Below are 27,661 nucleotides of genomic sequence, written 5' to 3'. Positions count from 1 at the left end.
GAAGAGGATAATATGCAGACATAATCGGGGCCCCGGCGCATCAGCTCGAGCTCATGCAAGAGCGCACTGATTTGGAACAGTCATGGGCTGGCATTGTGAGGCTACCCGTGTTCTGGGCCCAGAAACATCATCTCAAACGAAATCTGAGGAGCTGCCGGAGATTTACAAGGAACACAGCGAGCTCGGGAGGGACTTCGTACGGGGCCCGTTTTTTTCATCCGCAGGGAAGGATTCCGCTCGTAGCAAGCCAACCGCGACCTTGAAGCTGCTCAATCAACATCGAAACACACTCGCGCGACTACGCATCTATCAGTCAAGATCCGAGGCGTGATGGTAATCGCCTGAACCAGGTGACCACCCAACTTTACTGCCGTCTTGGGACGAACATTTTCTAATCAGGCAGTCTGAGCGTGGCGCCGGCCAGTGTTGGAACCGAGCCCATGGGCGGACCAGCTGTGAGACCCACTTGAGCTAGCAACGGCCCGACAGGGGAAGAAAATCACGACACCTGCCACCCATGTACCGGTCACTAGGGGTCACCAACGCCTCGCGGGTACTTCGACGATTTAGATGGATAGCAAGTCTGGTATACATAAGGCTTCTTTGATGCGGGTAGCTCCTCTTCACGACGCCGCAGCCCATAGTGGGACCATGCTCCATTGATGCTCGCTTCCACAAAGCAAGGTGTCAGAGAAAACGTAAACAATTCGGACCACGCGGCAGTCCTATACACTAAGCTATTCCCGAGGGCATCCTCCGCGGACAGTTGACACATTAGATCCGATCTAGACGAAGCCCTTTACGTCTAGCGCCCGCGACCTTAGGACGTAACACGAGGGCCCTGTTTGCACGGCTCACGATCCACGACATGAGTCGACAGAAAATTGGGGTTCTCCTGTGGTACAGTGGTAGAGATGAAACGTCCAATATATGTCATCTGGCGAGCTGCCACCGGTCTCATGTTCGTCATCTGCTTGCTTCATTTCTCGGTCTCTGATACGTTTGTCAACATTGCGCAAGGAACATGACGACTGTCGAAGTGGCCAGAGATGGAGTGGCGTTGTTGTACTGCGCAATCATATTGCTCGTGTTGAGTTGGATCGTCTTCTCCATGAGAGTCGGGGTACGGATGTGGAGGAAAGCGTGGGGCATGGATGACTACTTCATGCTCGTCGGAACTGTAAGTGCCCAGCACCACCAGCATGGGATAAGCCAACTGATAGTTCGCTGCAGATTCTCTTTTCAGTAACAGCTGCTCTTTGCATCGTCTGTTGTCACTATGGCTCTGGACAGTTCGCACGAGAGCTGCCCACGGTGACGATATCCAAAGGAACAAAGGTACATACTCCCTATCAACGAAATGCTACTTTAGCCCATACTCACTGTGTTCAGCTCTTTTACATCGCAGAGTACTTCTACGCAGTCAGCGCCATGTTCGTCAAGATCAGTGTTGCAGTAGCGCTTCTGCGCATCGCTGTTGGTCGTCGCTTCTTCACGTGGGCTTTATGGGCGCTGATCGGTGCTACCATGGTTGCCGCTCTAGTGTTCTGCATAGGAATTGCAAACATCTGTGAGTTGATTTGCTTTACAAGTAGGAAATGTCGTCGCTAACGTTTTGCCGGCCATCCGATCAACACGCTATGGGGTGAATCTAATGGCACCTGCAACCTTCAACTCAATACCAACGTCAGTCTGTTCTACTCGGCCATCGAGATCACTGCGGACTTTAGTCTCTCGATCATGCCGGCTATTCTGCTTTGGAATGTCCAGATGAAGGGAGCTGTGAAAGCTTCAGTTGCTGTCATGCTTGCGCTCGCTTCTTTGTAAGGCCTTGACGATCCCTCATGCTATGGTATCAAGAACTAATCCTGACTCAGTGCCTCATGTGCTACCATCGTCCGCCTCAAGTACCTCACACTCTACAGTGACCCTGGCGAGTTCATGTACAGTACGGGCAAAATCGGCTTCTGGTCCTTGACCGAAGTCGGCATTGGCCTCATCGCCGGTTCGCTACCTCCTCTTCGCCCTCTCCTATCCCTGCGCATTAGGGTATCCGCCGGCTCCAACACTCCTGCTGCATCTGGCGGACAAGCAGACCAATCTGGAATAAACAATCGGCAGCCCACCTCGCGCTCCCGCGTGATAGCCATGGACACGTTCCAGACCTTGGGCGACAACGACGAGGCCGATAATAGTGATGGAGACTCTCAGAAGAATATCATAAAGGAGACGAAGTTCACAGTAACTTCGGTCATTGCTGGAGGTCCTCGAGACCCGGGGCCTATGGCTTGGGATCGTAAGGAGGGAAGCAACGTCTGAGACTGTTTGCTTATGATGAGAACATAGTGACATGAGCGCGAGTCTTAGGTAGTGATAGCGAACGCGGTAGACTCATGATGTACTTTGTACACTTATCAGAGCCGGCGTGGAAAAGTGCAGGATAGACGTGTGACGGCTGCGGAGAAGGTTCATATCTGAACCACCGGCTAGACCAGAGAGATCTCGGTGTCTTCCAAGCTCATAGGTTGTGTTGATCGTACGTTCTACGTTCGAACGGGAACCGTAGACCTATGTAGTCCGCCCAGATAGTGCACCTCGGCGTAGTTGCTATGTGTGGTTGTGTATTTGCCGCTGGCTCGATAGAGGCATCAGTACTATCCTAGCAACAGGAAAGTTCTGCTCAAACAACAGCTGCAGGCCGATTACCAGACAATATCTCAGGCGTGTGGGGCGTGTAGATAATTTGTCGTTGAGTAAGAAGTCTTGGCAGACGGTCTCTTGTATTACCTAAAGAAGTTAGTAGAAGCGAAGTGAGTGAGTTGTTGGCTGTCGCAAATGATCGTGAAGGTCATAAGAACGCGTGTAGGGCGTCTAGTTTCGGCGATAAGCGTGCTAGCTACGTCAGGCCGCCTCAACCCGAACCCCACCACTTTGACCTACACGGCAGTCGAAAGCAGCAGCACAATCCCCACGATACATAATGAAGGCCGCCACGGTATCCAGACGCTGCTTGTCAGCTCCACGCAATCTCGTACCCACTCTTCCGCGACACGTCCCAACACCTCGACGACCGTTCTCTACTACACGACCAGCGTCTTCCGAGATGGATACAGCAGCATTTGGCGAACAGCACATTGCAAAGGGCATTGGCCGCCTCACCAAGCATGTATTTGAAGATGGAAAGGGCACATTCATCACCACGGACAAGGGCGTCAAGCTGCTTGACATGACAGCCGGCATTGGTGTTGTGAACCTTGGTCACTGCCACCCCAAAGTCAGCGCTGCCGCAGCGGCACAATGCAACAAGATCACACACGCCCAAGTCAACATTGGCTTCAGCTCCGCACAGATCGCTCTTCTCAAAGAGCTGATTCCGATACTTCCCCACGAATCGCTCGATACCGTCTTCTTCTGGAACTCGGGTGCAGAGGCCGTTGAAGCAGCCGTCAAACTTGCCCGTGCCGCGACGAAGAAGCCGAACATCATCGTCATGCAGGGCTCATACCACGGCCGCACGAACGCGACAGCCTCGATGACGCGATCCAAGACTATTTACGGCGAAGGCCATGGACCTTTGATGGGTGGCGTCTTTGCGTCCGCATTCCCATACTACAGCCAATTCGGCATGTCTCCAGACACACCGAAGGAGCAACTCGTGAACCAGGCACTGCTTCAATTGAAGCTCACCCTACAGCAGCAGACGTCTCCCGCAGATACCGCAGCTGTCATTCTGGAGCCCGTTCTTGGCGAGGGAGGCTACGTCCCGGCACCACCCGAGTTCCTTCACGGCGTCAGGCAGATTTGCGACGAGCACAACGTCCTTTTCATCGCTGACGAGGTCCAGTCTGGTATGGGCCGCACGGGACACATGTGGTTCGTGCAGGAGTCTCGCGTACGACCAGACATCCTCATCTTCGCAAAGGGCATTGCGAACGGGTTCCCTCTATCCGGTATTGCGAGCAGTAAGAAGCTCATGGACCTCCAAAAACCAGGATCCATGGGTGGCACATATGCGGGTAATGCGGTCGCATGCGCCGCCGCGACAGCAACAGTCAAAGCATTCCACGAGGAAAAGATTCTTGACAACGTCGCCGCGCGCTCCAAGCAGATCTTCTCGTTCCTCCGCGATCTCAAAGCTTCTGGCACCAAGGCCGGTAACTTGATCGAAGATGTTCGCGGATCGGGTCTCATGGTCGGTGTCCAGTTTGCAAACCCAGAACTGCAACGCGACTCATCGAATACTGCTGCACAACATGCTCAGAGCCAGCCACAAATTGCACCCAAGATTGTGCAGGAATGCGTCAAGCGAGACATGCTTCTCCTCAGCACTTCGGTGTTCGACGTGCTGAGATTCATTCCGCCACTTACGATCAGCGAGGAGGAGTTGAGCCAGGCTTGTAACATCTTTAAGGAGTCCCTGGAGGCTGTCGCGAAGGAAATGTAAATTTATTGGGCTTGTTGATATGATGCACGCCATGTTGGGAAGTTAAGATCGATTTTTTCTGGCAGATATATACCCTTTTTCGCGCTTCAATGTGCGGCCAGTCACAGAACTGTCACTCAGTTATTGATGCATCCTTTGCTTGAACGATGCGACGGAGCTGCGACCGGATAGAAGTTGGGCAGATCGATCCCGTAAGCCGCCTCGCGTTCGCTGTTCGGAAGGCCGAACACCAATCAGCGGCGTTCGTCGCAGCTGCTGCCAGAAGCGGGCGAACAACCCGCCGGCTCGCACGGTCGCGGTGCGCAACACCATGTGTACGCGCAATGCTCAGCAGAGCTGGATTTCGCATATGCCAACAGACATGGCAGAACATTTGTCTATAAAAGATGCAAGAACTACTTAAATCTCAATCGAACGAAGGCGCAACCTTCTTCCTTTTCTCCTGATCATACTATATAATATCCGATTAGCCCTCAATGGCTCTCAGAGCAGTCCTCATCACAGGTGCGACTGGTAAACAAGGTGGTTCAGTCGTTGATGCCCTGCTCAAATCGGACGCACCATACGAAATCCTAGCAGTCACCCGGGACGCCCAGTCGTCATCTTCCAAGAAGCTCGAAAAGAAGTCGTCGAGGATCAAACTCGTCACTGGAAATCTCGATGCAGCCGACGAGATGTTCAAGGCAGCGAGAAAGTCCACCAAGATGCCCATTTGGGGAGTCTTTAGTGTTCAGGTGAGCATGTTTCCTGCAACGATAGTCGAGCTTTGCTGAATCCTCGTACAGGCACTCGGAAAGAATGAGGAGAAGCAAGGAAAGGACCTTGTAGATGCGTCTATCAAGAACGGTGTATCGCACTTCGTCTTCTCTTCTGCGGATCGAGGCGGTGCAAAATCAGACTCGGATCCGACAACCGTCCCCCACTTCATCACGAAACATAATATCGAGCAACACCTCTTCTCCGAATCCAAGAAAGGCAACATGACATATACCGTCCTACGACCTGTGGCATTCTATGAGAATCTGACTCCGGATTTCTTTGGGAAGGTGTTTACAACGAGTTGGGCGATCAAGCTGCCAAAGGAGAAATCTTTACAACTTATCAGTACTAGTGACATTGGGTTCTTCGCCGCCCAAGCGTTCCTCAAGCACGATACTCCGGTATACCAAAACAAGGGTATGTCGCTAGCAGGGGATACACTTTCGTTTGAACGATTCAAGCAGACTTTTGGAAAGAGCACGGGTGAAAAGCTTCCGATGACGTACCGGTCTGTCGCGGGGGCGCTGTGCTGGATGTCGAAAGAGCTTGGATACATGTTCGATTGGTTTCGCGAGAAGGGGTTTGGTGCAGATATTGAGGAGTGTAAGAGGATGCATCCGGAGATGAAGGGGTTTGAGACTTGGCTTGAGACGGAGAGTTCGTGGAAGAAAGGCTAAAGGACAATGAATGTAGACGTGGGATGACAAACCTGACTTATCCAAATACATAATATTTCCCCTAATATGAATTGTAGTATATTTCGATCAGTCGTAAACATTATCGTAATAATTCGGACAGCCAGCTTAAGAAGCAAGACATCCTACTCGGTCGACGTTCGCGGTACTAGAGTCTGGACGCTTCTCTTCCGGCTAACCTCATCCCTTCCTCTCCGTCAACAAGTACGCACCACCCTTCTCCTCCTCTACCACCATTGCCGCCAATCGCCGCTTTGAAGTTAGCTTTCGCGTACTCTAGGACTTCGGCATCATAACTTCCAGGCTGAAGCCATACAGCAGGGATTCCAGCCTCCTTGGCCTCTTTGAGCAACTGCTTCGTCACTGTAGGCGGCGTAATGACTGACAGAGAATAGCTGGATGCTGGTGGGTCCTGAAGAGCTGTCGGCGACGGCACGGTTGTGTGGGCACGGTTCAAGATGGTGACACTCGGACTCCGTGGGTTCAAAGGCGTTGCGGGGAGGGAGTGCTGGAGGTACCAGGCGAATACTGCGATATCGCATTAGACATGACGGGAATGGGGTAAGACTGGAAGAGGATATCTTAGCGTACTCTTATGTCCGTATTTGTGTGGGTCGGAAGACGCGCCAGCGACAGCAAAGCGCGGGCTCGAGAAGAAAAGTTTCAGGGCTGCCTCCATTTCTGCGTCGCGCTTTTGGCCTCGCGTGGTCGGCATTTGGATGGTTTATATTTTGGAGGGTATGCGTTTTATTTATAAAGAGTTGCATTGTAATGGTGAAGGGTACTAGGCTAGAGGGTGCCTTATCGATAACGCTCTATAGCCGAGGCACGCGTCACGTCATCTTCTGCGCTTGCATTGGTGGCATCTTTGCTACGCGCACCGTTTTGCTCCTGCGTTTATCAGCATGCTCACACTATGTGATTCCGTGGTGCTCTCTGACAATGCGCGTCATTTCTGGGTTTGCATGATTCCCACATCTATCGAATTCTTAAAGGACACTAACAGATTTCAGCGGCAAAGCGATGTGACAGCTCCAAGGACACGCGCGGAATCTCGACACTCATCAAAGACTCGTGGATTGAGTCATTCCTCTGCCACTCGGCCTTTCTTTCCCCTCTTGGACCTGCCATATTGAGGCCCTCACTCCGCTCTTCGACGCTTCCTTCGCTTCTTTGCTCCTCCATGCCTTGTTCCTCGTCCTGAGATTCCTCGGCTTGCTCTGCTTCCTTCACCATCTCGGCCGCTGCGGGAGCTCGGAGCACAGGGTGTTCCTTGTTGGATATATCGATTACTGCCAGAAGATCTCCCTTTCGCGTTCGCGGATAATCATCGCACGCGCCCTGCCACTGTCCGGCTCCGACGGCCTCGTGTGCAAGCCGCTGTAGCTGCAGTGTATCGTTTGTGACCCACTCAATACTGGAAAATGGCTTTTTCCGCTGCAGACGCGCAGCAACGGACGGTAGACAGGCAGCGATAAGCATGATGAGGCTTCCGATGGAAAACATCAATATAAGGCCGAGCACGTTGAACGAAGTATAGGAGTCGCTTCTGATCTTCTGACTACCACAGAGCGCTCGTGCTTCCGGAGACGTGGGCGCTGAAAAGAATGGCACAGCCTCTGGGACAACTGGACCAGTCGCTTGCTCGAGTATGGCTCGTTGTAAGTCAGCCATCGTGAATTTGAACCAATGCTCCAGCTCCAGCTCCCACTGATTGTCTGGTAAACCACCCTGCCCACTATTTGAGACATAATCACTCGCGAGAAGCGATCCGCCCTTGAGCTGTTTGACGAGTTCATGGAAGCCACCGGCCATATCCCTGATGGCGCGTAAGGACCAAAGGAATCTCTCAGAATCTTTGGGCTGTGGAAAGAGTGTTGAGGAGGCTATTCTTGTGGCCTCAAATATGCCATTCAGCGGCGTACAGTTTTCGACTTCTTCTAAGGATGGCCGGCAAAATTGGTATTGCTGAACACATGCTAGTGCTCTAATTGGCAGCTCGGTAGCGTAAGAAGTCAGGTTCCCAAACTTCTGACCGCGGTTGACCACCTTGTCCAGAGCTTCAAACCATAAGTCGGTGACGGGTTCGAGATACCTGATATCCTTCATCTGAAGGAAGTACACACCGAGGTCTGCGTCAGGAACTTCCAGTTCCTGGATTGGCCGCCAGGCATCGTTTGAAAAGACTTCGTCGTTGTTGATAACGTTGTAGCGTGTGACGGCACTTGTACGCATGTTTAGTTGTAGAAGTATTTGATCGACGAGAAGGACTTACGAAACCGAGTACTCGCTTCCTAAAGGTCCTCGATGAGTGTCCGCATCAGCAAACTGAAGAGTGCACTCAAGGTCGTTGCTTTCACAGAAACCTTCATTATAGTGTCCATACAGGAACTGAACACTCCACTGGGGTTGCGTTGAATTTCTGTATGTGTACCCCTCGCCGCGTATTGGGGCACATTCGTTAACGGTTCGATAGAGAAATCTTGAGGAAGGTGGCGAATTGATACCTAGATCAGAGTGACTATTCAGGAATCCAGAATCCAAACGGAGGGCCGCTGTCGGAGAATGACATATCTTGCTTTTGCCCGGGAAGGGGCAGGAAATGCCAGTCGTGACCGTCACAGGGAGGGTATCTCGGACAAATTTGCGGCAGCTATCTGCTGACCCCGACTTCCTATAGCAAACTGACTCATAGTTGGCGCTTGCTCTGGTCCTACTGGCAATATACGATTGAGCTACGCGGTAGTTTTGTCCGGTGAACAGGGAACTGTTCAACGTAGCACACCTGTCACCAACGAGAAGAACCTCGCCACCCCTCGTAGTGGCTACTCGCGAAGAGAATACTCCGGCTGTGCTGAAAGCGCAAAAGGTCGCTAAGCTGAGGACTAGTGGTAATGACACCGATCTGAGTAAAGCGGGCGGAACCACCACCTTCCGCCAGGCCCAAGACATTCTTGATAGTCTCCAAAAAGCCGCTGTACTGGTCTCGGAGTTGCGAAGTATTGCTTGCTTTTGGTGGTATAATGCACTTTGTGGTATCTTTCGGCTTATGTTCTGATGGATGGCGAATGAGACGATGGTCCAGAAACAGGTTCCAGTAAACGTAGTGAACAGCGCAAGGAAAGCGATGAGCAGACCGCCATTTTGAAGAGTAGTCGTGAGTGTGAGGCCGGCTATCGAGCCATGAGACCAATTTGTCCAGACTCCAAGGTAAACTGACTCGTATTCGGATGCCATGGTATCTAGGTGACGTTTTAGGGTGACAAATATTATCTTGGAGATGTACAATAGATATACAGGGTCTTGTTAACGATTGGAAGTAGGTTATTGGTAATAGTATACAGTGTTTTTGTGGAAGGTATGTGTCTAGCTATCGAAGCAGATTGTAAAGAGTTGTGCATCGCCAGAACACGATAAAGTACGCAATGCAGCTCATAACTCTGCTACCTGCTGTCTCTTCTATATTTAACGGACGAGATAGCGTCTGATAGAGCGGTTGCGCGAACATACTTGTCGTTAAGATGCTTCCACGGTGTAGAACGAACCATTGGAAAGGTAGAAGCGACTTGCAGCGAGGCGCAGTTTGTTGCGATGATAGCATTAGCCGTATTGGGTAGTAGGCCAGAGCTAAGATCATAGGTTTGTGCTCTTCGAAGTGGGGGCGGGGAACGCGGAGAGATAAGAGGACGAAGGCACAAGGCTGAGCAGCGAAAGTCTCACTGCTTTTCCCACACGAAGATACAGACTTCAACTGTATGGGCTACATATTCCACATTACCCGCGATTTAATGCAGTGGTAAATGTTGGGAGGTTTCTTCACCGCACAATTCCATCGAGTTTCAGCTCATGAGGTTCAAAGGCCTTGGACACCGTGGCAATGGCGCCTGCGGATGGGTCAGCCTTCCCTGGATACACAGCATCATGCATATTATTATAAGCTATGCTGTAACACGAAGACGGAGGAGGAGTCGACACATGCACGAAAGGTTGATTTAAAATAGCCCCAGAGAATGAAAGGGTGCTCCCATGAAAACAATACTGGCATAGGGACCGTCTTCATTTGGGGGCTGAAAATTAGCAAACCATGGACTGATACCGAGAATAGTAGATCTGCGAATGTTGTGCGACAGCCGACGGCCTATCATACCGCAGATAGCGCAGCTACCAAGGCTGCACACCATCCTTGTTGATAACTTTGCCGCTATCTTCGTCTCTGTTCCCTTCCACAACATCCTTGATGAACACGCCCCCAATACTTGGGTCGCCCGCACCCCATTTCTTCAACATTTCCGGCCCCATGCCTCCCAATCCCGTAGCCAGAAATCCGGGGCTGATGCCAAAGACTTTGACTCCATCGACGCTAAGACTTTGTGTCCAGTCTAGCATCATCATGTTCATCCCAGCCTTACTCGAGCGATAAGCTGTTTGGGCCATGGATGGTGGCTTGGGCCAACCCTTTGGCGGCGGTGCGTTCATGAGCTTGGAATTGAAGCTACTGGAAGAGTTTTCGAGGGAAGACAGACCAGAAGTCACGAAGAGAAGCCTAGGGTGTTTGGAGGCTATCAATAGGGGCGCGAAAAGATGGGTCACTACTTGGGTGGAAGTGACGTTAAGGGAGTAGCTTCTGTTCCAAGCTGCGCGAATGCCTTTGGGGCTAGGGTCCTTGCGCATGATGCCATCAAAAGATCCGCCTACCACACATCAGTCTGCCGCATTGGAGAGACAGAGAACAGCACATACCGGCATTGTTGATTAGCGAGTCAATGTGACCATAATTGCTCTCGATGTTCTTGAATGCGTTTTCGACCGACGCATCGTCCTCAATGTCTATTTGGACAGGGACGATATCTGACTTGGACTCCAAGACTTCCTCCTTGAGCTTGGAGATGGCATCGTTGGCTTTTTCGAGAGAGCGGCTGCCCATCAGGATGGTGTGCGGTTGTGGTGAAGAATACAGAGCCTTTACGGTCTCGTACCCAATGCCAGTGTTGCCGCCCGTGATGAAAACGATTGAAGAGTCTGCCATTTCGTTTGGTGTGTTGCGATACAAATCTGTATACTAGTACAATCCGAAATATCTATGAACAAAGTGTCACGGTTTTTTCGTTGTCTCGTTGGCTCGGGGCTCGTTAGCTCTGTCCCCCTCTTTATACTTAGGCCCGAGAAGAACTTCGTGGGCTTCCTCGCCCGGAGTTAGGAAGATGTCGCCCGGAGTTAAAGCTACCCGCATCGCGCGCAATCGCACCTTGTGCCAGCTTGACACCTACCCGTAGACATTGAAATGATATTTGACATACAAGTTGTGACTAAGAAATTCGAAGGATCGAAACGACATACGAGGACGAGACTAGAGAATTTCTTCTAGCTAAGTTGCACCGCGACCACAACGTAAGGTGATGACGTCAGGCCAGGGCGTGTTTCTGCATCATGTAGGTAAGCGATTCTCAATTCCGGATTTAAGGTGCTGATGTTTGCCGAATATTGTCGTTGGTGTACATTCGCGTTGAACGATTCTTTGTGGACGCGCTGATAACGAGCACTGTGCAGACGAAGAAGACAATTCACTCAATGATCATTATGGAAGATGCGTTACTACCTCATGCTACGAAATCTTAGAGACTGTCATCTTCATAACAACGGCAAGTAGGATCTGTCTGTACATATGAAGAAAAGACCATGGCAGTGGAAGAGACGAAGAGACCGTTGACTGCTCAAGTGCTTCCACGATGAACCAGATTAGCGACTTCCATCATTGTTGAAGTTGCTGATGAACACGACGAGTACAGCGCAATATGCCGCACTGGCACCAAACAGCTCGTGCCGCTTTGCCTTCGTCACAAGTGACATGGCCGCCGAGAACAGAAGCGTGAAAACAACCAGGATACCGACGGCGTCGAAGGTTGAGTTGCGGTCACCAACTGAAGTCAGCTTATACATAGCCACGACTGGTAAAACCAGCAATACGAAAATTATGAGCGTGATTATCAGCCCGACTAGCTTTTCGATGCGTGAATGCGAGTAGTAGAAGATACACTTGTCGCTTGTCTTCTTGCGAAGCTCTTCAGTTGCGAATAGTTTCTGGGAGGATTAGACTTGAAATATACGCCGATAGACAGTAGCGGCTTACTTGAGTGAGCCCACAATGTACTCTCTGTAAACATGACTCGATGAGACCATCGAAACCTGACCACTCGCGGCCATGTCGAAGTGAGACGAGATCTTCTTTCCGCTTTATGAACTGCTCCTCCACTTCATAATTTAGTGGTTTCACGTTGAAGAACCATGTTCGAAAGCTTCGATAATCGCGCTTTGATGGACGCTGGAAAGCGTTGAGGTCACGAGCTCTTGAGAGTATTTCGTCTATAGTACCGTAAGTTATCGGGTGCTACACATGCTGTTTTGATACATACCATAGTCGACAAGCTTGGATCTGATATTATTGATCAATCCGGCACGCACACTGTTAGTCTTCTCCCGCTTGGCCTGCATCAGGTCGCTGTTTCTTGACATCAGTCGTTTCCCGTCACCATTGTGGAAATCAATCTCGTCCATGTCGGAAAGTTCTTTCTCCATACATCGGAGCTCGTCTTGGAGTTCCAGGATAACTCGGGAGTGTAGGTAGTTGAACCCACGGTATATGGACCAGCTGGACTCGCTGGATTGGAACGCTGCTTGTTGCGGGTAACCCTTCCTATACTCCTCCACTGCCGTAACTTTAGCATCTTTGTCAACAAAAGACACGTTGTCTGAACATACGGGGTATCGTTATAGTTTCTCTGATGCTGTTGTGTTTGATTTGAGCAGCTGAAAATTTGGCCGCTTTGGTGTTGGTGTCGTGAGGATCTAGCGACTTCTTTCCTGTGTCATTCACCGTGAAAGTTGTTGCACGACTATCGCGTTCCATCGCCGTATCATTTGAGTCTTTTGGAATCGAGATTATACCCTTTTCCAAATCAGGCATGTCGAAAAGAAGAGTGCTGGGCGAATGCATCGTGGATTGGTGTCTACAACGACCGAAGCAGCAATGTGAGTATGTCAGTGAAGCGCGGGATACAAATAGATGGGAGGAGGCTAGTGTTCTGAGGAACTGCAATACTTTTGTAGTGGCATGATTGGGAAGGCTGAGAATACCCGCAGATCACAACAGCTTCGAGCTGGGACCATCTTGCGGGACGTTACCCAATGGTAACCCTGAAACGTGCCCAGGTGGCAATACCGTGAGCGCCTCAACCACTCTCCAAAAGACTTTCTTTAAACCATTTGCCTTCTTCCCAGGATGTATTCGTGAGGGCATCGGTCAGCTGATATTCGTAGTGATCAGATACGAGACGCGACGCAGCGACGTCCAAGGTCTTGTGACTCTTCCTGGTACTTCCATCGATCTTTGTTTGAGTGATCAACATCGTGACGCTATCGCCTTTGCTGAACTGCGCATCACGCTACCCGTAGTTATCACCCATTAACATTGTTCACATCTCAAGATTCATTGCTTACCATCGTAGGGTTGCTACTAATGCGCACGCCCGATTTGAGTCGCTCGTTCCCAGAGGAGGTTTCCTAGAGTCAGCGAAACAGAACCGGTCAGCAATAGACCCAGTCAATGATGCCTACGTGGCGGAGCCCACGAGGTCTCACCTGGTCCGACATTTGGAGCAGTATCGTTGGTAGATCAGCAGATGATAGATGAGCACTCCGGTCGCCTCGCCGTAATGATAATGCCTAAGGCAATAAGGTAGTTCATAGGCGTACTGGCGCCCTCCAAGTCTCAGGCTTCCTGGGTTGTAAGGCATACCCCAGGCGACACTGTCCGTCCTTATAGCCCCGAAGCACGCCAGTCTGGGCCGTTTTGGGAGCTTGAGCCTCAGGTTCTCTGATCGTTCGGACGGCTGACTTGATTGCTACCGTGGTGGTGGGTCGGCTACGATTGTGGTTGGAAGAATGCTGATTGCGGCGCGATCCGCAGGACGAACGTCGGGGTCTGACATCCAATAAAAACGAAGGCAAAGTGGGCAGAATACAAGGCAAACCTTGCCTTATCGTTTTTCGATTGCTCGGGGCTAAAACGCCTATGCTGTGTACTCAGGTAGGTATGTCAGCAATGCCACAGGACACAGGTGAACGTACCGGAAGAAACACAGCCCATTGTGGTGCTACAAAAAGAGGACCGATCCCTCAATGGCCGCCCTAAATTTTGAGAGTTGCACGGGAATCCGCCATGACGACACAACAGATGCTGTCCGACGTGACACGAGAGCGAAGCGAACAATTGGCCGGCTACAGTCCTCCGCCGATGAAGATCTCGCGTAAGAACTCCGCCAATGTATCGGATGACGCAGCCACGCGAAAACAAGAAGAGAGCCGAGACGCTCTGAGGCAGGCTATATTCCAAAAGACCGCCAATGAGGCTTTGCAAATACCAAATGGCTATCTCAAAGTTGCAGTGAAAATCATTCGCTGGAATGAGAACATTGACGATTTCAAGGGCCACGCTGAAGAAGTTAGTCCTGCCGAATTGGCTAACGCCAATACCACGACTACTTACTGACCTAGATGCATAGATCGCGCGACTGGAACGCATTTTCCGAGACAGGTTCGGCTATCAGTGTTCCGTACATTCCATCGACGACAACAAAAAGCCCCAGCTCGACATCAATAAGGCTATTCTGGATCATGTGTTTGAGCACGATGACCCACATAGCCTGCTGATATTCTACTACACCGGACATGGAGCAGAAGATGCCGAGAAACTACTCGAGCTGTCAGCGTGAGTTTGACCCATCGATGTCTCGTGTCAATGCAAACTAAAGAGTCAGCTCCGAGACCATCAGGCTTACTGGGCGGCACGAGGCAACAGCGAGCTGGCCCAAAGCGGAAATTCCGATTCTGAAGGAAATGCAAGGTGACGCTCTTGTTGTACTTGATTGTTGTATGGCAAGCCTTGCTGCCAAAGGCAGAAACCTAGGAACGCGGACCTATCAGCTGTTGGCAGCAGTATCGGAAGATATGAAAACTTTTGGTCCAGGCCCAAGATCGTTCACGACAGCATTCTGCAACTCTCTCGAAGAATTGTTAGATGAAAGAGATGGAAAACCCTTTCTGATGACACAACTCGTCGAGAAAATCAACAAGCAGCGAAAAAGACAGGCATGTCTGATGTGGGATCGACTCAGCAGCTATAAACGTACTCTCCAGCTGGTACCCTTGCATCAGCATCAGACACAGGAGCGCGAGGCGGCCTTTCAAACGAGTGACTTGGAGAAAGCGTCCTTAGGTCTCCGATTCTCCTTGAAAGAAAACGACTTAAGCGACGAGCTCGTCCAAAAGTTTGCAGAGCATCTACCTCGCATCTGCCATGACATCGGACTTCCCCTTCGACGTATCTACTGGGAGGGCATGGCGACGAGAAAGCCAGCTATGAACAGGATTATCGAGCCTCTGAACGACGAAGATTATGACTGTCCAAGTGACAGCGTACGCGATGCTACAATCAGGACATTTTTCGGTGCCGCTACACATCTGAATACCCGCGTCAGGGTGTTGAAGGCGCTGAAAAAGAGGCGCGAAAGTCGTTTACTGAGTCCTGAGGAAACAGGTGGAAGCCTCGTGCTCTTCGCTAAAACAATGATGCTTGTCTCCATAGGCTTGGCAGGTGCATTGCTCTTTACGGAGCGTAAGGAGAGATACATCTTATTCGGGACTGCGGGGATCGTGGCGTTGGCTTGCAAGGCGTAGTGTTTGAAGTAGGAGCTAAGAACGCATGGAAAGAGGTGACAAGACGTGAACACACCGGTAACTTTGAAGTAGGGGAGCTTGGTGTTATGACAGCTCGGTCCAGACATCAACAGACTCGGTAAATCGCCGTAGTCAATTTGCAGCAGCTAGTTGCTTAATCTTGCGCGTGACCTCGTGACGGATGATCTACGCGCTTGGCTGAAACAGGACAGCTCCGCCGCCTATCTCCGCATCATCGCGTCAACCCAGCCACCGTGCCAGCTGCCATAGACGTTATCACAGTTCTTGCTAGCATCTACACTCCAGCAAACATGAAGTCAACGACTATCTTACTACCTCTGTACACTGCAGCCCTTGCAGCTGCAGTTTCGCATCCCAAGGACCCCCAGGCGGTCCTGCAGGAGCCTCAGCTTACTATCATCGAGCCAGACGAGTATCTTATCGAGCTGTCTCCGGGCGAGACAAGATGGGTTACCGAAGATGAGAAGTGGGAGCTGCGTAAGGTATGACATCCCAGCACCGACAGCAGATAACGTGGAGCCTACCGCTGACACGATGCAGCAAAACATCAACTTCTTCGACATCACGCACAATGAAGAGCTCGGCACGCTCGACCGCCGGTTCAAAGCCGAAAGCGTCAAGTTCCCCGAAAAGCCTGTACACAACGAGACCATCGTTCCCCTGCTCAAGAAGCTGGAGAAGAACAACATGCGCGAGCATCTCGAGACCTTCACCTCGTTCCACACGCGATACTATAAGTCCAAATACGGAGTCGAGAGCTCGGCATGGCTTCTTGGCCAGGTCAACAAGACTCTCGCGGATGCAGGCGCTGTCAAAGCCTCCGTGAAGGCGTTCCCTCACCCATGGGGCCAGTCCTCCATCATCGCCACCATTCCTGGCAAGAGCGACAAGACAATTGTCATCGGCGCTCACCAGGACAGCATCAACCTCTTCTTCCCAGCTCTCCTGGCCGCCCCAGGCGCCGACGACGACGGCAGCGGTACCGTAACTATCCTCGAAGCGCTGCGCGTACTCCTCAAGTCGGAAGAGATCCTCAAGGGCGAAGCAGACAACACAATTGAGTTCCACTGGTACTCTGCTGAGGAAGGAGGCCTCTTGGGATCGCAGGCCATCTTCCAGTCCTACGAGAAGGAGGCTCGCAAGGTCAAGGCTATGCTTCAGCAGGACATGACCGGCTACGTCCAGAAGACGCTGGACGCGGGCGAGCCTGAGTCTGTTGGTGTCATTACTGACTTCGTTGACCCCGGTCTCACCGAGTTCATCAAGAAGATCATCACTGTCTACTGTGGTATTCCGTATGTTCTGACCAAGTGCGGTTACGCCTGCTCAGATCACGCCAGCGCGTCCAAGGCCGGCTACCCGTCAGCCTTCGTCATTGAGTCCGATTTCAAGTATAGCGACAACAAGATACACACGACCGAAGATAAGATTGAGTATCTGAGCTTCGACCATATGCTTCAGCACGCGCGTATGACGCTTGCTCTGGCGTATGAACTTGCTTTTGCGAAATTCGACTAGCGGCGATGAAGTAGGATAAGGTTTACTTCCCGCCGTCGACATGGAAATTTCGTAGTTATTGCACGAACAGCCAGCGGTTTTGCAGTCATGAATCGACGTATTGTTAATGATCCTCCAAAACATCGAGCACTCCATATGGTGTATATGCATGCGTCTGTCGCTGCATATGTGATTCGGTGTAGAGCGTACGCGCTAACACAATGCCCTAGTGGTGACCTGTTTACCCTCGTCCCGGAGCCGCGTCCGCATGGCTAGCTGAGATTCCCGAACGAACGTTGCTTTCCCACTTTCTGATCTTTCTCGGTCTGGTCAAACACATCCCCAGTTCCTAGATACTATTCACACGTTGTCGTGGTCACTACTTCAGATGAGCAAGATGAGTGCATGCAGGTGCAAGCAGAATCGTCAGAAGGAAGATGTATGGCGAACGTACCAACAATTACAAGAGTACGCTCTTCCCTTCACCTTTGCGAGTACATGAACTGATCCACAAGTAGGGCTATGCAACAGACAAGTTCCATCAACAACAAGCTTCAAGAATTGAAAAAGGAAAGGATGCGGCTTCTGGTCGAAAAGCGTGCTCTATACGCGAAGTATGTGGAAGAACTTGTTCTTTTCGCGCTCAAACGTACAACACACTAACAGATTCTTCCAAGGACGTCGCGAGCCACTGTAAGATCTCACAGTCGAGCTTGGAATATGGCCTTCTGCGATGAGATGCAACGTCTCTTGCCTCGTGAGATACGCGAAATGATCTATGAAGAGCTCTGGAGCGCGAATGGCGGCGCAACCGCTCCTGTGAACAAGTCCTGGAGCCACCTGTGCGACCTTGTAAAGGAAGACTGCTATTGTAAATTCGGAACTTTGGAGGAATGTATGGGACACAAAGCAGCTCCACACTTCATCAAACAGTCCTACGTTGGAATTGAGACCGCGCGCGAGGCGCTGGAGATGTGGTACAAGATGGTACCTGGAGGATCGAATTACCGCCACCTCTTCGCAACGACGCTTTCTGAGGCAAACCGGCTACTCACTGCAGATGCTTTCAAAGTTGGTCTCAAGCCTACAGCGGTACTGAGAGGACTGATTGTTGAGGTCCCCGTTAAGGACCTTGTTGCTAGCCCGGCCGAAGCGCAGGCCATGGTTGACCAATTACTTCGCATCGTTCATAAACGCAACTTCCACCTTTACATCCGACTGCCCCAGAGGAATATCCGACTCAACCTCTGGACCCCCATTTTTGAACTATTGCGACCCGTATTGACAGCTTTCAAGGAACACAGTCGGAACATACGCGTTCAATGGTTCTACCAACCAGACAGGACTTCGACTATAAAGTATGACCTCAACTCACATATCCGGGATCCCGGTGCGGAGTGGAAGGAATATTTGATAGAAAGTTTTTTCAAACCGCGACAACAGTGCCTCCAGGTCAGACACAGGGACTATCTGGTGGAAGACAATCCGGATTACGACCCTCAACATCACGAAGATACAACCAACAGAATGAACAACTGCTTCGGCAACGATCCAGAGACGGATTCAGAGGACGGATCTGACACTGGCTCAGATGATGGGTCTACTACTGGCCCTGACGAGGAAAGCCCGTATTGTAGTTCGGATGAGTCGTATGATTCAGATTGAGATGTAGAGACGCGGAAAGAGAGCGCGATAGCGGGGCTTAGTTTGGTACCTAGCACTATGATCTAATCTATGCTAGAGAGAAGGAAATGTTCGTTTCCGTAGGCCACAGGAAACCCAGAAGCAAAGTACGGCTGATTTTAGTCTCATTGTTACTGTAGAACTACTTTGGGGCCCTATCCTGACATGTGCCTCCAACAGGCTTACGTTTGATGAGAAGCACCTGACTGTTGTCCGCCCTGAGCATTTTCCATCTCATCGTCGCTCCTGGTATCATCATAGCTTCCATTATCATCACTTTCCTCATCGTCCTCCTCGTCATCATAGTCGGCGTGGCCACCGTTCTCATCATCCTCGTCACTCGAGTAACGCATTCTGTTCCGCCCCCGCAGGAGATCGCCGAGGCTCGAGTCACAATCGGGGCACCGACAAATCCCTGCCTCATGCTTCAGAGTTCCAGTTTCCATGTACTCACGCACATGATTATGGGGCGGAGGTGCGTTGTATGTGTCAAAATGCATCATATAATCATGGTCGGATTCTTCGCGGTCGGCGATCTCTTCTTGGGTGAGATACGCATCGCTCTTTGGATCAAAATCTGGGCGATTCTCGTCCCTGTATAGACGGTGTATGTCGGGAATCTCGGGTTGCTGACGCGTGTGGTCAGCTGGATGCAAAGTGCGACAGCAAAGTAAAACAAACCGCATCAAAGAAGGCTACTGCGTTCGCTTTCCATTCCTCCTCGGGTTGCGCCATAGCATCCACGATATCGTACGTTACTGTGATTTCGTTCTCATAATCATCCCTCCCTTTGTAATCAAAGGTGGCTTTCACGATCGCCCCTTCGTCCTTCATCACCCTCACCGGCTCTCTCAACGCGTCAAAAACCTCTTTCCAGAGGTTAAGCCTGATGTGCTTCTGGCGGACTTCAATGATGAACCGGAATCCCGATTTGTTTTGGATCTTCAAAAGAGGCTCGGTGATGAGTTCTCGGCGATGTTCTGCACTCCTGATATCGCCCCAACCCTCTTTTCCTGGTTCCAATGGCACCGGTGGTGGAACGAAATCGTCAACACTCATGCTGATTTTCAGCTTTCTTATGAACTGGGCTGGTTCGCGTCCAATGTTGAAAGCGTCCTTGCAAATGATCTCCTGTACACCCTTGGCGGTCCACGCGTAGAGTAGCTCGTGGTGCTTGGTCGCTGCAATGTTGTACCATGACTCCACTAGTTCTGTCGCCATCTCTGGTCCAACCAGCTCCGGGCGCACAAAGAATGGGAGACATAGATGATATGGACAGTTTAGGTTCTTAGTGTTGAGGCACAGACGGCAGGTGCTGTTGATGGTATTGCGCATGTAAACGAGGCTTTCCTCAACGGTATGTTCGTCCCAGACCTGGGCCCAAATCATGTCCCGAACTTCACGAGGCAGATAGTGTTTTATCAGCATGTAGTTCGTTGTTGCGTAGGCCAAGAAGATAGGACCGCCTTCGCGGTGTAAAAGTCTGGTAGCAGAATTAGTGATTGCGCGAACGTGGAAGGGAAGCAGCTGCATGTACATTGGTTCTATTTGATTGCCGTGCAAGAACCACCATGGATGCTTCCAGTATAATTGATGAAGTTGAGTGTTGTAAAGCGTAAGCAATTTCTTGAAGAGAGGAAACTGGTGTTCATCATTCAGACACCTAAGACACTAGTAAGCTTTTCTGTAAGTCGTTGCCACATGACTATAATGCTTGCTCGGAGATTTTGGGGGCGTACACCTCGGGCGTTTGCATCTCAGTCGCCATGTTGGTACTTTTATGAGGACGATTGATGGTAGCAACGCATTCGAAGTTTGGCGCGATCAAGGGTTATATCCGTTCGCTCCAACGCCAAGACCACCCCTCACGACTATCATTTGGAAGGATGTTCAATCTGATTCCGATAGGAACACCCTTGTCTTGTGGATTGTAGCCACCTGCAAAAGCGGGACGTTGTCCAGGTATGGGGGTGCGCGACAAGGACATTCGATGCGATGACGAACGAATTACATCGGAAGGATCGTTCCTGCAGACGATCTTCTTATGCGAAGTAACGCACAAACGCCACTGACAACATTGTGTGATCCTAGAAGAACAAGTCTATGAGAGAGTCAGGGCACGTAGCATGGTCCTAACGCTCGCGACTCATGTGTGCATGCACAGCACAAAGCCGAGCTAAGAGGTTGGCCCTGCTTTGTGCTACGCGACCGAGCTTTGGGTCAGCCTTACTTCCAATTGAGCATAGCATCAGCAACACGATTAATTGTTCAGTCAAGCTTCCTAGAAGGACATGATGTGTGATTCAAAGAGTTACGGCCCATCCATCTATATGCAGATGTAGATGCAGATGCGAATCGCAGCGGCGACAAAAATCATGAAAAGGTGTGAGTCCGAGATACAGAATCATGTACATGCCGTGTACATGAGTGAAGCAGACCAAATGAACAGACATGGAGTGCGCGACAGATCTTGAAGGAGCTCAAGAGGCCATGAGCAAGCTATACCAAGCCATAGAGCGGTCGAGGCAAGGTGCCACAGACCTGGCTGCCAGTGTTGCCAGCCTGGAGCTTCGCACCCTTTAGGCCAACATAGGCTTCGCGCCTGGCTGGATTGCCAACAGTGACACTCCAGGTCTTCAAGCCATAGTAGACCCCAATGTGGTGTACGAGCCAACGTCCGAAGCTGCCTCCAACGTCTTCCTCGGGTGTCTCAAAGAGCATGAGCTCCTTCTTGATAGCCTCAGCCTCTGTAGGCGAGCGGAGATCGTTCATCTGCCCGTTCCTTCCAACGAAGACGATCTCGTCGTCCTCGCTGTCCGGATCGGCAGGTAGGCCGTCTTGCTCTGCCTTGCGCTCCTTTTCTTCCCAGCCCTCTACGAACTTGCGCACTTCGCCTTCAAGGTCCATGAGCAGACCCTTGGCACCGCGCGATCGCTTCAGCTTCTCGCGCAGCTCCTTGGGCACGACACCGGGAGTCGTGGGCTTGTTGGCTACAGTCTTGGTCGCGGACTTTTGGGCGACGGCGGCGGTCTTGCGTTCGTTGGACTGGCGCTTGAGGCCGGCGTCCCAGAGCGGAGCGAGATAGTAGGGTACATTCTTGGACGTGTAGGTAGGATGGACCTCCCAGTCCTTCGGCAGCGGAGGCTCAGCGTAGGGGTTGTTTAGGAGGCGATCTGGCTAGAAATCAATTGACGCGTACTTTGAACGATGAATTACTCGCAGTGCATGGGAAGATCGGGAGATGGTGTCGCGATGCGCAAAGCGTCTCCAGCGGAAGGGGGAGGGGCAGACCCTCAACGTACCATTCTCCCAACGCTGCCTACGCCTTGACCCCTCTTTGCCTCTAAGCAGGGCTTCACGCCTCTTCAAGCTGTCGCGACGGAGTGGTTCCTTGCGATGATAGTAGCCACCCTCCTTTGCAGCTGCCGAGGCACCTACGGGGTGGGCGGCAGCGGCAGGCGCATCATGGTCGAGCGGTATCGCAAGCGTAACCGAGGTACCCTGAAGCGCATCACCAGGGGCGGATATAGCCACCGAGCTGAGCGCAACTGTTGCTTGCTCGGTCCACGCTTCGATGTCGATGGGCTGAGGCGGAGCAGCTGCCTGCTGAGGGCTTGAGGGAATATCGCCGACGGCCATTATGGTGGCGTTGAGGGTGCGAACTACGGGAGGCGTGGTAGGGATGGGCTTCAACAAAGGGAGATGCTACGAGATCGTAGTAGATAGATATCTGAACAGAGGACAAGGAGACAGAAGCTCTATTAGCCACTGAGCATGTGTTTAGGGACAGATGGCGATAAAGGTCGCTGCGCGATAGGAGTCATTAGGTCATGGTCGTAGTTCGCGTCATGCTCGCCAGCCAATCAAGCCGCAAACGTGGGGCAAGCCACATATCTGTAGGTACCATTCATGGATGGAGTAAGACAGCAAGAGTCACACGTCTACACGCAGTCATCTCTGCATTCAAGCAGGCCAAAAAGCGGTGGAATAGCTGTTGAAAGACGTGGTCTCTTCAGGTATTACTCATGCCAGCTACGAAGCCGATGCAGCAGCTGTGTCACATGTGAATCGTCATCCGCAGAGCTTCCTCCCTCAAATGCTTCCAACTACTGTTAACTCCATCATTACATTGAAGCTGAATCGACCAATACTGTCACTTGTCTGGATTATCATCACCGAAACTTGTGAATACATGGCCTAACGAGGCTGTACGATCATATATGACCAGGAGCGCAACGAGCTGCTTCATCTTCCTGCTGATACACCCACGCGTCTTGAGCATGTCTGTGTCAATGTATCGCATGATTCAGACTCCGCTGTTACAGGAGCTTAGTGTACATAGCCTCGTTGTTTGAGTAAGATAAGCATGCACACCAGCCAAGTCTACGCCTCGTCTGCCCAGAACTTGTCAATGTCAGCTGGGGTTGTGATGTCATTACGTTCAGCAAACTCCTTCCAATCCAGCGTTGGCTGATGCCATTTGCGAATCGAGACGAACAACTTCTTCGACGACCTGCGCTTCCCATTCGCACGACGTTTGACTTCCACGAGCGGCCAGTCCGTCTCTTGAATGTCTCCTCCCTTGCCCTGTATAGCTAGCTGTAGGCATTTCGTGTACCACTCCGGTAGTCCGTTGATCTCGACGTCTCTGATACCCCGAAGGGATGCCAGGCTTTCAAGACCGAACATGAACTTCCCAGTGTCTTCAGGAATACTAGGCTTTACGACCTGCTGCCAGGTAGGACGATCGCGCAGCATCCTCTTCATCTTGTCTCGTGAGACGAGCTGGAAATCAACTTTCAGATCTTGCAAAAGAGACTTTTGGTCGGTGTCATCTGCATGCTCTTTCAGGATTTCGACAAGATACTCAAGTCTTGACCGCTGACGCTTAACCGCCCAGTGGCTATCGACATCGGGTATTACGTCGATATGGATGCTTCGCAGGTTACGTAGTAGAGGGAGTCGATCGGGATGACCGAGAGGTCCAAAGACGAACGGGCTCCGTAGTGACTTTGGCCACATGGAATTTCCATGTACAGTAAAGTTGTAGGTATTCGACCCATACATAACCGCTGGAAGCGTTAGTACAAAATGATACGAGTCAACGGGATGACTTACACTTGGTCTCATTGGAGACGAATTTACTCACTCGGAATAATTGTGTCTCGACCGTAAAATGGTTATAGCGGCGCACTTTTGTGTTTTTGTAATATGGATTGCTTCCTATCTTGTATGAGACGTCTTCGTCCTTTCGGAAGGCATTTGTGGTCCAGTCGGGTTCGTTGCTACTCGACCATCCATACCGCTCGAATGTAATTTCCATGTTGTGTGGGATCAGAAACGAGTATACGTGGATTCGCAGTTCCGCGGGAAGATCGAGCAGGCGGAAGCCTATCATAGATGGTGATGAGTAGTTGCGAGACGTCTGATCAGTGTCGTTGGCATGCTCGAATTCGTCCTGGAGAGTAATGACTTCCTTTCCCTTGTATGTCTCGTGTAGGAATTCGACTTCATCAGAGTCTGAGTCGGTATTAGAGGACGTCATTGTTTTGCTGTAACGACGACCTGTGGATGTTGAAATCGTGAGCGATGGTTTGAAATATTCGCAGGAGGCCGACAATTTGAAGTTGATCAGCTTATCGACTGAGCGGTACCTTGGTACTACACAGCAAAGGCTACCTACGCCAAGACCCAGCGTTCTAACGAACCCGCGACCTGGAGCGAAGTGATCTGGGGCGACTGCTGAAGGATTATTTCTTGAAGACACGAGGAACGAGGAGAATGTTACCAGTGGTAGCGTGATATACACGACGGTAGAAGGCGCGGTGTTGGGGCGGCAATCCAGGCTGCAGGCTGCAGCGCCAAGATTTCCTGCATAACGGAAGCAAACGCGACTGCGCCGCAGGCAAAGGTACAGATGTTGACGCGAATCCCGGTATGCTTGTTACCGTGCAGAATAGGCCATTTTGCATTGTGCGTTCGAAGGCTATGCAGGGTTTCTCGACAACGAGGAAGCGTCGAAAGTACAATGGCGCTCAAGCGAGCGGACGGGAAGAGACGGGAGGAGATGACTGCGTGACGACAAATCCAGGATTTATCAGTGTTGGATTTATGAAGGGCACTCATTTATTGCAAGCACACTGTTCTGAACTGCAAGCGTCTGCATATGCACCATCCATCATCTGCAAGTATGAGGCAAGGCTTGAGTCCAATGTGGACGCCATTGCTTGCAGTAGCTGCGATGCATATAGTCTCCGAGTATAGTATGACGGTCCAAAAAGAAACCACCTAGACAGCGCGTTGGCCATCTTATGCAGTCCCTGCGGTTTGTTCGTCGCGGGCCATCTCCTCTGCCAGCCATTCGGCCTCTTTCTGCATCTCGTCGTCGCTCCTGGGCTTGCGGCTATCATTGTCCACAGCAGGAAAGCGACTCTTTCTCTCTTCTTCAGCGAGACCTGCCCCGGCTGCCCTCTCCTTGTTGGCTAGCTGCTTACTGAGGTCTGCGTCCTCGCTCTCCATCATAGCGTATATAGCATCGGTGCCACCCTTCTCTTCTAGGTCATCCTTCTTGCGAGGGATGATGTGTGCATGAACGTGAGGCACGCTCTGGCCTGCATCGACGCCATCCTGTATGGCGATGTTGAGAGACGAGGCACTGAAGACCCGCTCCACCATGCGGGATACGCGTTGTACAGTCAGGAAGAGGTCTTGCACTTCGGCAGCGGATAGATCGTTGAAACGTGGCACGACCCGACGCGGCGAAACCAAGACATGGCCGGGCAGCAGTGGCTTGAGGTTGACTATGGCAAAGGACAGGCGTGTTAGGTGGAAGACCTACATGGAGTTAGCTTCAGCTGCGACTACGGCAGCAGCTGCACAGGCGCAACGCACCTGGTTGGTGACGACAAAGGAGCCAAACTTGACGACGTCCTTGGTGAGCGGCATCCTCCCCGTGTGTCGCCTCAGATGGCGTCTAAGCGTCGTCGCAAGCACTGAGGCGCCAAGCAGTCTCAACTCAGCGCCAGCGGGCGACGGCGCACGGAACATTCCTCGTGCGCTTCCATGCACCATGCACGCCATACCTCTTCACCCCACCACCGCCGTAGCGCCCACGCTACACCGGAATCTCGAGGCGAGGCGACCAAAGGGCCCCGTTCTCGGCCCAATCTCATATCGTGTCACATGCTGAGTTGCAGGCGGCGCAATCCGCGTCGAACTGATGCGACGCGTGCTGAGGTGCTACACATCGATTCGCACACCCAGGCGCACGTCCAGCACCGTGGGGACGCCGACGCCGCATCGTGGGGTTGGCCGCTGTCCGCGCAATCTGCAATGACGCCGCCGACGCCCTCTGCCCTTACTCCTCCTCCGCCGGCCGCCTATGTATGGCGCTATAAATCTCACATCCTCTGCCTGAAGCCCATGCCCACCTGCACTGCTTGCTCTTATCAATTCCCGTTACTACTGTGGAGCGCCTAGTGGACCCTTTTCACTCAGACCTTTCTGCTAGCACCCTCTGACTCCAAGCTTAGCTTACTTGGACCGCTTACTCCACCAACAGGACACGCCAAGAGGGTCTCATAACTGAGCTTGGCTGGAGCATAGGGTTTCGAGCCCGGCCCGGCTTTCAAACAAATTACCCTCCAGCGCAAACACGCCTCCGCCTCCGCCTCACCCGCTTCTGCCTTTGCACAGACAAGCTACTATTGATTGACTTGGCACTCTGCACTGGCGGCGATCCTACATTGTGCACGACGAGACAGGAAGGATCCCCACAGTCCCACCACGTACGCTTGTTTCTCAAGCGTAGGAACCAGCATCAGGGTTCGTTGTCGACCTTCCTTCGCTCCAGCTATAAGAGGGTCGGACCTCCGATTTTCTGCCCGTCTCAACTCCAATCGGACATAGCATATTCCACCACGTTCCACTTCGATTACATAGCGCGACTACCACATACGCCAGCCCGCGTTCTCGCTGTATCCATCCAACCACGGTTCCGTTGATCGGTACCGCGCATCATTTCTAGGCGACTATATAAAGGGTCTCGGCATCGCTTCTTGCTCACAAGCATAAATTCCCCGACACGCCTGTTCCAGGACCGTCCACTACACCTTCCTCTCATACACCCACTCACACAACCTCTACGATGGATATCGCCACTACTTCCCGCGCCTACTTCGCCATGCCTTCTCCCACTCCTGAGGAGAAGATTTCCCTCCAGGCCAGCAATACAGTCTACACATACCACTGCCTGTGCAACCATCTGTTACTCGCAACCACCACACCACTGCCCTCCTTACCCAAACGCCAACACACGCGCGATGCCGCACACATCATGCCGCTGCCTCCAGCGCCCACTTCCGGTCGCAACAAGAACGCGGCTTCGCAAGACCACTACGGCCTCCTCTTGTCCACCCGACAAGATCGCCAAGCTGAAATCATAACCAGCGATGAGGGCTTCGAGAAGCGTTATCTACAGCGCTGCGGACGGTGCAACCTGGTCGTGGGCTACCAGCTAGACTGGCAACAGTTCTCCGTCGATCGGTCCGGCAGGCGCGAAGACTACGTCTTCCTTCTCCCGGGTGGCTTCGTCAAGACGAGCGACATGATCATGGGGAAGACGGCTACCGCACCCGCATCTGCATCCGCAGTGGGCGGCGCAGGGATGGGCACTGTCAATGTCACTCAGGTCAAGGCATAGGGCGGATCCGTCAGCCGTTGAGTCCTGGGGCTCCCCACCTTCCGCTACTCTTCCCCCTGGGGATTACGCACAGTGCTTCTCAACAGAATTTATGGAATCACGATTACGATTACCCTGACGAATCTGGGT

At 51.8% G+C, this 27,661-nt stretch overlaps 15 protein-coding genes across 15 annotated transcripts; 7 read left to right on the top strand and 8 right to left on the bottom strand.

Moving 5' to 3' along the window:
• Window positions 1-1,024: 1,024 nt before the first annotated feature.
• J4E85_004783 (uncharacterized protein) lies at window positions 1,025-2,319 on the top strand (the record flags this gene model as incomplete). Its single annotated transcript, XM_051469036.1, has 5 exons — window positions 1,025-1,180; window positions 1,234-1,338; window positions 1,393-1,574; window positions 1,692-1,823; window positions 1,878-2,319. 5 exons carry the CDS (start codon window positions 1,025-1,027, stop codon window positions 2,317-2,319), a joined length of 1,017 nt encoding a protein of 338 aa, XP_051327251.1.
• A 784-nt stretch (window positions 2,320-3,103) lies between these two features.
• Window positions 3,104-4,444, top strand: J4E85_004782 (uncharacterized protein; the record flags this gene model as incomplete). Its single annotated transcript, XM_051469035.1, has 1 exon — window positions 3,104-4,444. One exon carries the CDS (start codon window positions 3,104-3,106, stop codon window positions 4,442-4,444), a length of 1,341 nt encoding a protein of 446 aa, XP_051327250.1.
• Window positions 4,445-4,920: 476 nt separating this feature from the next.
• Window positions 4,921-5,880, top strand: J4E85_004781 (uncharacterized protein; the record flags this gene model as incomplete). Its single annotated transcript, XM_051469034.1, has 2 exons — window positions 4,921-5,178; window positions 5,230-5,880. 2 exons carry the CDS (start codon window positions 4,921-4,923, stop codon window positions 5,878-5,880), a joined length of 909 nt encoding a protein of 302 aa, XP_051327249.1.
• A 166-nt stretch (window positions 5,881-6,046) lies between these two features.
• J4E85_004780 (uncharacterized protein) lies at window positions 6,047-6,613 on the bottom strand (the record flags this gene model as incomplete). Its single annotated transcript, XM_051469033.1, has 2 exons — window positions 6,047-6,426; window positions 6,490-6,613. 2 exons carry the CDS (start codon window positions 6,611-6,613, stop codon window positions 6,047-6,049), a joined length of 504 nt encoding a protein of 167 aa, XP_051327248.1.
• A 284-nt stretch (window positions 6,614-6,897) lies between these two features.
• J4E85_004779 (uncharacterized protein) lies at window positions 6,898-8,133 on the bottom strand (the record flags this gene model as incomplete). Its single annotated transcript, XM_051469032.1, has 1 exon — window positions 6,898-8,133. One exon carries the CDS (start codon window positions 8,131-8,133, stop codon window positions 6,898-6,900), a length of 1,236 nt encoding a protein of 411 aa, XP_051327247.1.
• Window positions 8,134-10,059: 1,926 nt separating this feature from the next.
• J4E85_004778 (uncharacterized protein) lies at window positions 10,060-10,924 on the bottom strand (the record flags this gene model as incomplete). The annotated part of the gene is made up of 2 exons (XM_051469031.1): window positions 10,060-10,589; window positions 10,639-10,924. 2 exons carry the CDS (start codon window positions 10,922-10,924, stop codon window positions 10,060-10,062), a joined length of 816 nt encoding a protein of 271 aa, XP_051327246.1.
• Window positions 10,925-11,634: 710 nt separating this feature from the next.
• J4E85_004777 (uncharacterized protein) lies at window positions 11,635-12,450 on the bottom strand (the record flags this gene model as incomplete). Its single annotated transcript, XM_051469030.1, has 3 exons — window positions 11,635-11,976; window positions 12,047-12,258; window positions 12,309-12,450. 3 exons carry the CDS (start codon window positions 12,448-12,450, stop codon window positions 11,635-11,637), a joined length of 696 nt encoding a protein of 231 aa, XP_051327245.1.
• Window positions 12,451-14,113: 1,663 nt separating this feature from the next.
• On the top strand, window positions 14,114-14,666 carry J4E85_004776 (uncharacterized protein; the record flags this gene model as incomplete). Its single annotated transcript, XM_051469029.1, has 2 exons — window positions 14,114-14,395; window positions 14,457-14,666. 2 exons carry the CDS (start codon window positions 14,114-14,116, stop codon window positions 14,664-14,666), a joined length of 492 nt encoding a protein of 163 aa, XP_051327244.1.
• A 1,275-nt stretch (window positions 14,667-15,941) lies between these two features.
• LAP1 (Leucine aminopeptidase 1) lies at window positions 15,942-17,169 on the top strand (the record flags this gene model as incomplete). The annotated part of the gene is made up of 2 exons (XM_051469028.1): window positions 15,942-16,133; window positions 16,192-17,169. The coding sequence occupies 2 exons, from the start codon at window positions 15,942-15,944 to the stop codon at window positions 17,167-17,169; spliced, it is 1,170 nt and encodes a 389-aa protein (XP_051327243.1).
• A 699-nt stretch (window positions 17,170-17,868) lies between these two features.
• Window positions 17,869-18,813, top strand: J4E85_004774 (uncharacterized protein; the record flags this gene model as incomplete). The annotated part of the gene is made up of 1 exon (XM_051469027.1): window positions 17,869-18,813. One exon carries the CDS (start codon window positions 17,869-17,871, stop codon window positions 18,811-18,813), a length of 945 nt encoding a protein of 314 aa, XP_051327242.1.
• Window positions 18,814-19,013: 200 nt separating this feature from the next.
• On the bottom strand, window positions 19,014-20,259 carry J4E85_004773 (uncharacterized protein; the record flags this gene model as incomplete). Its single annotated transcript, XM_051469026.1, has 2 exons — window positions 19,014-19,460; window positions 19,513-20,259. 2 exons carry the CDS (start codon window positions 20,257-20,259, stop codon window positions 19,014-19,016), a joined length of 1,194 nt encoding a protein of 397 aa, XP_051327241.1.
• Window positions 20,260-21,330: 1,071 nt separating this feature from the next.
• Window positions 21,331-22,470, bottom strand: J4E85_004772 (uncharacterized protein; the record flags this gene model as incomplete). The annotated part of the gene is made up of 2 exons (XM_051469025.1): window positions 21,331-22,004; window positions 22,134-22,470. The coding sequence occupies 2 exons, from the start codon at window positions 22,468-22,470 to the stop codon at window positions 21,331-21,333; spliced, it is 1,011 nt and encodes a 336-aa protein (XP_051327240.1).
• A 744-nt stretch (window positions 22,471-23,214) lies between these two features.
• J4E85_004771 (uncharacterized protein) lies at window positions 23,215-24,376 on the bottom strand (the record flags this gene model as incomplete). The annotated part of the gene is made up of 2 exons (XM_051469024.1): window positions 23,215-23,903; window positions 23,950-24,376. 2 exons carry the CDS (start codon window positions 24,374-24,376, stop codon window positions 23,215-23,217), a joined length of 1,116 nt encoding a protein of 371 aa, XP_051327239.1.
• Window positions 24,377-25,140: 764 nt separating this feature from the next.
• J4E85_004770 (uncharacterized protein) lies at window positions 25,141-25,776 on the bottom strand (the record flags this gene model as incomplete). The annotated part of the gene is made up of 2 exons (XM_051469023.1): window positions 25,141-25,665; window positions 25,723-25,776. 2 exons carry the CDS (start codon window positions 25,774-25,776, stop codon window positions 25,141-25,143), a joined length of 579 nt encoding a protein of 192 aa, XP_051327238.1.
• Window positions 25,777-26,977: 1,201 nt separating this feature from the next.
• On the top strand, window positions 26,978-27,532 carry J4E85_004769 (uncharacterized protein; the record flags this gene model as incomplete). Its single annotated transcript, XM_051469022.1, has 1 exon — window positions 26,978-27,532. The coding sequence occupies one exon, from the start codon at window positions 26,978-26,980 to the stop codon at window positions 27,530-27,532; it is 555 nt and encodes a 184-aa protein (XP_051327237.1).
• Between the last annotated feature and the right edge of the window lie 129 nt (window positions 27,533-27,661).

Source organism: Alternaria conjuncta (genome assembly GCF_024043145.1).
Source record: "Alternaria conjuncta strain BMP 0040 chromosome Unknown scaffold_6, whole genome shotgun sequence".
NCBI lineage: Eukaryota > Fungi > Ascomycota > Dothideomycetes > Pleosporales > Pleosporaceae > Alternaria > Alternaria conjuncta.
The sequence above is the reverse complement of the archived record's forward strand: the minus strand, read 5'-3'. Positions and strand labels throughout refer to the sequence as shown.